At 58.2% G+C, this 9,337-nt stretch overlaps 1 protein-coding gene across 1 annotated transcript in view; it reads right to left on the bottom strand.

The window, feature by feature from the left end:
* Nucleotides 1-9,337, bottom strand: part of SUPT6H (SPT6 homolog, histone chaperone) — a 23,845-nt gene that overhangs the window by 3,633 nt on the left and 10,875 nt on the right. Inside the window, exons 19-35 of the mRNA XM_025214594.1 lie at nt 9,329-9,337; nt 8,641-8,717; nt 7,964-8,099; nt 7,351-7,488; nt 6,888-7,055; nt 6,161-6,288; nt 5,180-5,387; nt 4,887-5,034; nt 4,430-4,572; nt 3,543-3,683; nt 2,369-2,564; nt 2,023-2,261; nt 1,608-1,721; nt 1,158-1,282; nt 911-1,023; nt 233-310; nt 1-129 (exon numbers count right to left, since the gene is read on the bottom strand). Coding sequence (XP_025070379.1) covers nt 1-129; nt 233-310; nt 911-1,023; nt 1,158-1,282; nt 1,608-1,721; nt 2,023-2,261; nt 2,369-2,564; nt 3,543-3,683; nt 4,430-4,572; nt 4,887-5,034; nt 5,180-5,387; nt 6,161-6,288; nt 6,888-7,055; nt 7,351-7,488; nt 7,964-8,099; nt 8,641-8,717; nt 9,329-9,337 — 2,290 coding nt within the window. The remainder of the gene's footprint in view (nt 130-232; nt 311-910; nt 1,024-1,157; nt 1,283-1,607; nt 1,722-2,022; nt 2,262-2,368; nt 2,565-3,542; nt 3,684-4,429; nt 4,573-4,886; nt 5,035-5,179; nt 5,388-6,160; nt 6,289-6,887; nt 7,056-7,350; nt 7,489-7,963; nt 8,100-8,640; nt 8,718-9,328) is intronic.

Here is a 9,337-nt window from a genome sequence, read left to right as displayed (position 1 = left end):
CGTACTGGCTGGACGCCCACTGTGCGGGCGTAGCGTTGGGGTTCTGCCCCTGGCCCGTCACTGCGGCAATGGCACTGAACATCTGCGACGTCATGTTCTGAGGCAGGGCATTCACCGCTCGGGTCAGATCTGCAAGACAGATGCCAGTGTCAGGGGTGGCAAATACCCAGGAGGGAGTCTGGCTCGGACGCGGGGTGGTATGTCAGGTTAGACAGCACAGATCAGAACTCACCAGCCAGGTTGATGTTAGCAGGAGTAGCATTGATGGAGGCTGGAGTCCTGGTCCTGCTGCTGCTGCTGGGGGTGATCCCTGGGGCAGAAGATGAGAAAGAAAGGCATCAGTGGTGGAATTGCAACCAGGGATTTTGAGCAGCTGCAAGCAAGGCTCTTGTGAGCATTCACTGGGTGCAAATCCCATGCTGAGGCCAGGAGCAAGGGCTGGCATGAATGCGAGGCCAGAACAGGAAGGGCAAAACAGGCCCTGCCAGCTGCTTTCTTCAGAGGTGCTTCTAGATGAGGGAAGCTTCAAGCTAGTGCTTTGAAACCTCTGCAAGGGGGCCTGACCCACAGGTGGCCTGTGCCTCCCCAGGGCAGCTCCCTCCAATGGACCCATGGCACCAGAGGCAGGTTGGGGGCTGCTGCTTCTGTGCACCCATGGGAAGAGGGGCTGTTTGTGCCCAGGGCTGTTCTGAGCAGTTTTAAGAGGCAACTAAACATACGGCACAGTCTGCTGCAACGTGTGCGTCTTAGCAGGCTGCCAGCAGACACCACATCCACTTCCATCGCCCGAGACCAGCACCGTCAATGGGGAACGGAGCCAGGCTGTTGCCCTGTCTCCACAATGCAACTCTCTTCCCTGGGACGTGCTGTGAGCACGCAGAACTGCGGCCGCGGGGATCTGGGGGGTCACCTGGCACGGGGTCCTGATAGTGGTCCTTAAACCAGCGGAAGAGTCCGTTCACCGTTGGGAAGATCTGTCCCCGGTACCGGAAGCCCTCCGGCGTTACTGTCACGTACTCTATCCTGCAGAGGGAACAACATCACGTGCTGCTTCACACCGTCAGGGCCAGAAGCCTGCCCACTGAGGCGACACATCAGGCTTCAGCCCCCAAAGCCAGGCACTGGCTGCACCCAGCGGGCATGCTTGCACCACGCACCTGGGTTTGCCACGAGGCTGGTACCCCAGCAGGAACTTGCCAGGAAGATCTTTGCAGGCACTGATGAAGTATGGGATGAAAGTCGGCTTCTCTTTCTTCGTTTTGACCAGCATCTCTTCCAGCTTCTGCAGGAGGAGGAGAGAGAGAGACCCAGTGAGATACTGAGGGCTGTGCCAGAGGCAGTCTGAGGGCAGTGCAAGGGCAGTAGGCGTGACCCCTCGGGTACTCTGGCTTTCCCGACACTCCCCCCTGGGACCACTGCTGTGCTATTCCAGCCCACGCTCCCCAGCTTGGTCCGCAGCTGGGAAGCAATTAACCCAGTGTCCCTGTGGGACCTGCCCAGGTCAAGCGTCCCCCTTCCTTAATGAGGACTTGTGGCTAGCACCTGTCTTGAGGCTAGAGAGCCCAGCCCAGATGCAGCTTCTTGCTCCCTCTCACTGACCGGCTCACCTTCCTGTCTCCGCCACTGCAGTCCTGGTAGTACTTGTGATTCAGTAGATCCCTGGCGAAAGACGCCATTGGCTGGACGTAGCGGGCGACGATTTCATCCAGGTCCTCGAACTCCTGTGAACAAACATGGTGAAAAAGCCGCTTTCATTCAAGCTGGGCTCAGTTTCTTCCGGGAGCCAACCCTACCCACTCAGAGCCAGCAATGTGCCCGCAGCAGGGTGCCCCACCTGCTCCTGCGGCTCAGGGGCACAGCTGCCACATTGCTGCTAAACTACCTGGCTCCTTGTGGAGGTCCCAAATGGCTCCCTTGGCCTGCAGAAGGACCGTGCTGAGCCTTGTGGGGACTGTGTCAAATTAGCACTCGCATCCCGTCAGCCAGCAGGGCACAGGAGATGGGCCTCTGCCTGGCTCTTACCTCCGTGTTTATCCAGAGGGTAGAGCCCAAGCTGAAGGCGTTCTCCTTGCCCTCCTCACGGATGTCCACGTGCTGGTAGATGCCGTCGTTCACCTTCCAGGTGACTGTCAGGTGGTTCTCCCCTTTGCTGCTGGGGCGGATAATGACGTCCCCTTGGTCCATGGTTTCCATCATCTTCTCGGCCTGCTTGAAGCTGATGTTGTGGAACGAGGGGTGGGCGATCACCCTCTTGATGTAAGCTACGGGACACGAGACGCACCATGAGGCTCCTGCATCACCCCCACTGCATCGCTCTTCCCTGATGCAGGCTGAAGATGGCAGAGGAGCCCTGGCAGGGAAGACTCACTGGTGCGCTGCTGCTTCCTCTTCATGTCTTCCTCCTGCTTGTGGTCAGAGGCCTCCGTGTCGAAGTCATAATAGGTGTCTTTGGGCAGCTTCCACTCGTTGTTCTTATCCATCAGGTCGGATGTCCTGCAGGTCAGGTCCGCGCTGAACTTCTCGATGTCGATCTTCATGATCCGGCAATGGACGGTCATTCCCACCTGCAGGGGTGGCAAACAGGGTCAGGCAGCAGGCGCGGTTCAGGGGCCACCTGGTGTAGCGTTGCTGTGCTTGGACACTGTACAACGAACGTACACAGGCCAGCTTAACCCGCCGTCTCCTCTCCCTCCGAAACTGTTACAAGCGCCTCCCCCCGTGGTGGTGAGGGGCTGGGGGTCACTGGAGATGGGTGTCCCCAGGCACTGACTGTGCAGAGTGCTGCTAAATGCACAGACTGTTCTTCCTTGTCTGTTGATGACAGCCCCAGCAATGGCAGCAGCAGAGCTGGAACCAGGGGCGAAGGGGCAAGCAGCAGGGCAGTCTGTGCAGAGGCCACAGGGCTGGGCTAGGAGGGGCTGATTTCCCAGCCTGCCAAAAAGACCCTTTTGTACAAGCAAGGGCTGGGCAAGCACGCTGCAGAGACTGGGAGGAGTCAGACCTACACGTGGTCTGGCCAAGTGCCACGCAAGGAGGCTGCGGTCCCGAGCAGGTCACTCAGGACCAAGAGGCCCTACAGATGGGCACTTCTGTCTGCCTGGATTTTACGCTCGCGCGACTCTACTGCTAACAGCCCGCACCCCCGCTCGGAAGGAGTTGCAGCAATCTGACAGCCCCGCTGGGAGAGCAGCCACGAGCCAGGGGAAGTTAGCTGCAGCTCTTTAGAAAGCCTGAGACAAAGGCCAGCTCTTCACTGGAATGCCTTCTAGCCTCCCAGGCTCTGGGCCCCATTCAGACTGCCATAAATCCTCCTGCAGCACAGCAGGCTGAGTCACACGGTTCCCACCAGCACCAGGGGAGATTTGCAGCCTGGGAGAAGGAAGCTACAAAAACCCAGGGTCGCTCCTGATTTAGGGCCCACAAGTGAATGCAATGGCTACAAAGATATACAGGCAGCAGCATGATTAACAGAACTCCACACCACCAGCCCAGCTCCTGAGACGCCAGCCAGAGCCGAAGGGGTGGCAATGCCACTCTCCTACCTTCACCCTCTCTTCCGGGCGCTTGACCACTTTGTCACTGAGGAATTTGGTCGGTATAAAGCCCGTGACCCCGTTGTCCAGCCGTGTCTTCACCCCAATTGCCTGGCCAGGGCAGGAGCCGCTGTCAAAGTGATTCCACACCTTCAGCAAGCAAAGGAACAAGGCGCTCAGCACGGGAACACATTTCCAAAGGCAGCCCAAGAATGAGGCAGTTGGATGCTGTGGGTTCTGGCAGGGTCTCCCCACCTGCAGCAGCCAGTCCAGAGACTACAGGCCGGTGGTGGTAGTGGGGGGGAGGGTGGTTATCAAGTGAACCATGGGAGTGAGTGCTAGTGCTCCTGCACCACTTAGCCCCTGGCTTGGAGGTCTCCTCTGCAGCCCGGATGGCCTGATCATTTTTAGATTTGAGAGCACAATACTGTTGTGAGGGATGGATTCCATGGAAAAGGATCCAGTGTGGCCTCCGCTTGCTTTTAGAACAGCCCAGGGCAGAGCTGCACACCCGAGCGGGCAGCCCAGGGTAGGTCTTAGACGGAGAAACTGTAGCCAAGGACCACCTTGTTCCCTCAACTCCAGTGGGGGCCTGTCAGCAAGAAACTGGATTCCAGGCCCCACGTGAGCTTGCTTGGAGCCCTGGGGAAGGAATAGCCAGCAGGCTGCTTCACTCCCCTCCAGGCTCACTAAGCCCCCTTGAAGCCACTAAGATTTAGGGAGGCAGGAACCAAGCGGCAAGGGCCTGCTGGGCTTTGGTCCTACTGCGTGGGGCTGCTGCGTACACCACGGACACAGCTCCTACCTGGGAGCCCCGAGGCTTTGCACAAGGCCCCTTGCTGCTGCACCCCAGGCAGCAGCCCACCAGCCAGAGATGTGCTGGCCACACAGGTTACCTCACTGAGCTCTGGGAAATTGTCCTGCTGGCAGAAGGGGCACTGCCACAGGCCGGTCTCATCGTTCCGTATCGCCTGGTCATAGCTCTCCCCCTGCGGCCGCCTGTGCGCAATCCCTGTCACGTTGCTGATGATCATTTTCCCTGCGGAAGGAAGCAGAAAGCTACAAACTGGGAAAGAACTACCACGGAGAGCTCTAGTGCTGGCAGCACCCTGCCTGGAGTCCCAGGTGGCATGGCTGTCAAGCAGGCCTCCCTGGGGGCTAGTGGCATGGCTCAGGACGGCCTTGCTCTTGCAAGACCACTGGTGGCCATGGCATGGGGAAAGGCTGTGGAAATGGACTGGTTCCTTAGCAAGGGGAGCCCTGTGTCACCAGACTACTGCAAGCTACAGCCCCTGCACTCTCTCAGAGATCCCTGCTGCCTGCCCCCTGCAGACTCGGTCAGTCGGGACGTACCGATGTAGAAAGTTTCTGGGGTTTCTTTGGTCAGCATGTTGAAGACCTCCTCCGTGTTCGGAGAGCGGTAGGGGGTTCTCAGGTCCTTGTACCTGCAGCTCAGCTCAGCTCGGATGTCGTACAGAGTGATGTGCTTGTCGCCGTAGCCCTGTGTGTACAAGTTCCAAACATTTCTATCTCACACGGGGTGGCAGTCCCGCTAGAACTGCCCCATGCCATGTGCACTGGAAAAGCCAAGGCTGGATGGGAGCTCTACCCCATGCCTCCTCCAGGCCAATAACCTCGGCACAGACCTGTCTCTCCAGCTCCTCAGCGAAGGCATCCAGATCCAGGTCTTTCAGGCGTTCGGGGTTTTCTAGGATCTCTTCCAAAGCTCCGGCGGGATTTGCATCCTCTGCTGATTCATCGTACTCAAGGGCATCCACGGCCATTTTCCTTGCCCATTCGTAGGTTTCGGGATGGACCCTGGACCCATCCAGGACCTCAATGTAGGAATCCGTGCTGGAAGAGGCAAAGTGGTGCATCAGACAGGGACCCCGAAGGAGCCTGGAGCTGCGTTTGCCAGCCAGAGGCCAGTAAGCAATTAGAGCAGGCTGCAGACAATCAAACAGCTGCAAGCCTAGAACTCCCAGGGAGGGAGCGTGGGAAACCCAGGCATAAGGGGTCACACTGTTGCCCCGTTCCCAGAAACCCCCTTCCAAAGGTGCGACAGGAAGCAACGGCACGGATAACACAGCATTAGAAGCAGCGCAGTCCCTGCCTAGCGAGCTCAGGGAATAGGGTGCCTGGCCACAGATTTAGAAACTGGTTTGTAGCTGTCCCCTTTTGCCCACTTTGTCCTTTGGCTCGCTCACTTGAAAATGACTTGGTGCTCTCTACATTTCAGGGCAAACTTCTACCAGTTTAAGAGCCAGCTGGATTCTTGTCCTATGCTATTACCTCGGGTTTAGGGCTGTTAAAACTAAAGTCCCCCAACATAGTTGAGTGGGTTACTGAGGGGATAAGGCTAAGGCCAAGGAAGAATGATTCCTAGCTCTGGCTTCTCTTGTCCACATAGGACACCCAAGGCAGAGCTACCAGAATCAGTGCTCTGCAGCACACACTGATCAGTCAAGCCGATGAGGGAAAATCAGACTAAGACCCTGTTAAAGTCACTCCTCTGGGGCTGAAAGCCCGTGGCACCAGCGGTCCTGCGGCCTCTGTATCACACAGTTCTTTCCAGCTGGCCCCAGGCACCGTACACCACAACGCGTTGGGCACGGCCTGATACTAACCTGTCCCCCAGTGACGCTGTGTCGATCTTGATGAACCCAGCACAGTTGATGAAGACCTTGGGCCCCATGTGGCACATGGTGACCAGCTGAGTCCGGTTCTCCAGGCGTGTGTTGTTCTGTTTCAGGATCTAAGGGAAGAGAGCGATGTTACTCTGGCTGCCAGCATGCACCAGGGCTGTGGAAGGCAGGCTGATATTCAAGGCAAGCTGGAAGGGTCCCAGGATGAACTAAAGGGTCCACAGACACTGAGTATGTGGCACAGCTAAGCCAACTAGGGCTCATTTGGCTCCAGCCCCACTGACAGGCAGGCTTCTCCAAGGCACGCTATGTGAGCTGCGATGCATGGTCCCTCTCCCCCACCAGGACACCCATTGTTCACAGTGAGAGGCCAGGCACTGGGCCTTTCACCTCCTGCTTTCTAAGGTATAGGGGTTGTCCTGCAGCGAGGGTACAGCATACCTTGATCCTACGGCACCTGTAGGAACTTACTAGGACCAGTAGATCCAATTCCTTACTCGAAGCGGGGACTGGCCCACGCACACAGCCCAGGGTCACTAGCAGTGCATCTGCACACACACTCAGCCATGCAGACACTGCTACCTGACAAGCATGAGCAGGAAGGAGCAGGAAGGGACATGGCTTGGGCCCTGGAATGGAGCCTGGAGCTGCTTCATGCACAGTGGCTTCAATGCTATATAGGCTCTAGATGACCTAGTGCAGCCCTTACCTTCAGCAGGTGAGTCCCCTTGCGTGGCCCCAGGCCACAGACATACTGCAGGAGGGCCTGGCTGTGGGGGTGCGCGATGGCTCGGTTGACATCCACGCCCACCTCATTTACCCGGTTGATGAACTCACAGTAAAGAGCATTCAGCAGCTCCTCCTTCACCACGTGCTCCTGCCAACAGAAAGGGGTTCTCATTTCAGGGACAGGCGCACAAGACAGGCCCCACTGTGCCAGATGCAACTGGATCTGCTTCTCTGGAGACACGCCATTGCCCCAACATGCAATGAGTGGGGATGGTCTTGGAGAAGCCCTGGCTGGTCCATCCAAGGGCAGGGAGCAGACGATTGCTGACTGCTAGCGAGGGAGCTGTGGCATTGGTTGGATCAGCCCAGAGTCTTCTCCTCGCTGCTAAACTCCCAGCCAGTGGCTTCTGCAAGCAACCAGAGGGCCCAGGTGGGACAGTTACCTGCAGAGGGTGCAGTTTCAGGCACAGGATGTCATCGTCGGAACTGCAGACCTGGGCGAACTCAATCAGGGGGTCCTGAATGCGGCGAGCCAGGGAGACCGCCTGGCGCAGCAGGGGTGGGTAGTCCCGGAACTCATTCTGCAAAAGGGCAGCGGCGCATGAGCCTTTGCCTGCAGCACCAGATCGCTACTGCCAGCCCCATGCAGTCCCCAGTCATAGGAGTGACGATGCCTGCCAGCTGGGAGGACTCAGGGCAGGGCTCTAAGGCTCCGGGACTCTGCTACATCCAGAAACCGGATGTTCAGGGACAGCCTGGTTCCTCCCTATACCAGCCGAGTCACAGCAGCTGACCTCTGTCCAGCTGTGCCAACAGGCACCTCAAGCACCCACCCCTGTTGCATGGTGTCTGTGACCACAGGGAAACGTGATCAGAATGTCCAGCTTGCCCCAGCCCCAGCCAGACTGAAGTGTAGCTGCCAACAGCACCAATGTGTCTTCTGCTGAGAGAGACAGGCTTTCCCAGGGGAAGCAGAGGCCACTGGAAAGGAGCCTGGGGAGGGCGGTGACTGTGGCCGTGAGCTGCTGAGGCAAACAGCAGCAGCAGGTGGGTTACCTCTGACTTCTTGCTATTCATGTAGAGAATAGCCAGCTCGTTGTCTACCAGCTCCACCCCGATGGAGGACAGCTGCTGCCCCTGGTCCAGCTCGTGCACGATCCGCTTCACATCTTCCATCAGCATCTGGGCATCCCTGGGGAGATGTAGGCAAGGGGGTGAGAGGAGAACCATGCTGGGCACTAAAGGGAACCTGCTGATCTGAGCCATCTACCTGGCAGGGGTGTCACCTCTCTAGCCTCTTATCCCTCCTGTGCAAGTCTGGCTGCTGTGGAGTGACGCCCTTGGCACCACTGATCTAAAGCTAGCCAGTGAGCCCAGGGAGGGCCAGCATGTCTCCAGACAGTTTCAGTCCCATTGCAGCCTGCAGTGGGACCTTCCTTACAGAGGCATGGTGCTGTCCTGGCAGGCCTGGAAACCTCATCTATGGGGTGAGGGCTCAGCCAGCTGCCCTCCTCTGCCTGGTTGGGAGGAGCATGCTCCTGTGGGTCCGGACTGACTGAGGCCCCGCGGTCTGTGGGCTGAGCAGGCACTAGACTCAGAGCCGAGGGCCAACCTCCTCCCCCACTTCAGGAACAATGTTGGCAGAGCCCCTCTGCTCTGCTGCAGGAGCAACAGGAGGCCACTGGAGAGGGGGGTTGGGCACTGCATGCAGGGGACCCGGGGCACGCTCTGACCTGTTCTCCCCTGCAATCGTCACCACGTGAGGCTTCTTGTTGAGAAGGAATTTTTTCAGTGTTTCAATGTCCTGGGCCTGGAGCAAAGAGAAGGAGTGAGATGTGGAGCTCCCACGACTGCTGGTGGGCAGGACCTGTATGCTGTGCACCAAGCAGGATGCTCCTGGATCATGCGTCACAAACCCTGCCGGGCCATGTGCATGCTGCCAGCCAGGACAGCAAGTGACCTGCACAGCTGCTCTGCCCCAGGCCAGCAAGACGACACAGCAGCTCAGCTCAGCTCAGGGGAGTGGCTGGAGTAAGAGCTCAGATTTACAGATGCTAGGTGAAGCCAAGACCCCCACAATCCCCACCAGGCTATGCCCATGGTAGGGCAGAGGGACATGCAGAGCACCCTGTGCCTGCTGCTGCAGCTGCTCCTCTGTGAACACTGACATGCACAGTTCCAGACTCTGTAGGGAGAACAGGGCCAGCACAGCCAGATGGACTGCGACAACACATGCCTTCCTCATGCCACATGTCCCAGGCCACTTGCTCATAAGGGAGATGATCCCCAAACTCCTCCACTGGCAGCCAAAGGACCTGCTCCCTGGTGGCCCTGCACTCCTGTTCTCCAGCCCAGACCATGCGCAGTGTTGTGTGCTGAAGCCTACATGTGCTGCCCACCCCCACCGCTGAGGCCCCTCACCTTCCTCTC

Source organism: Alligator sinensis, unplaced genomic scaffold (assembly GCF_000455745.1).
Source record: "Alligator sinensis unplaced genomic scaffold, ASM45574v1 scaffold1244_1, whole genome shotgun sequence".
NCBI classification, from domain to species: domain Eukaryota; kingdom Metazoa; phylum Chordata; order Crocodylia; family Alligatoridae; genus Alligator; species Alligator sinensis.
This window is presented reverse-complemented; position numbering and strand designations above follow the sequence as displayed.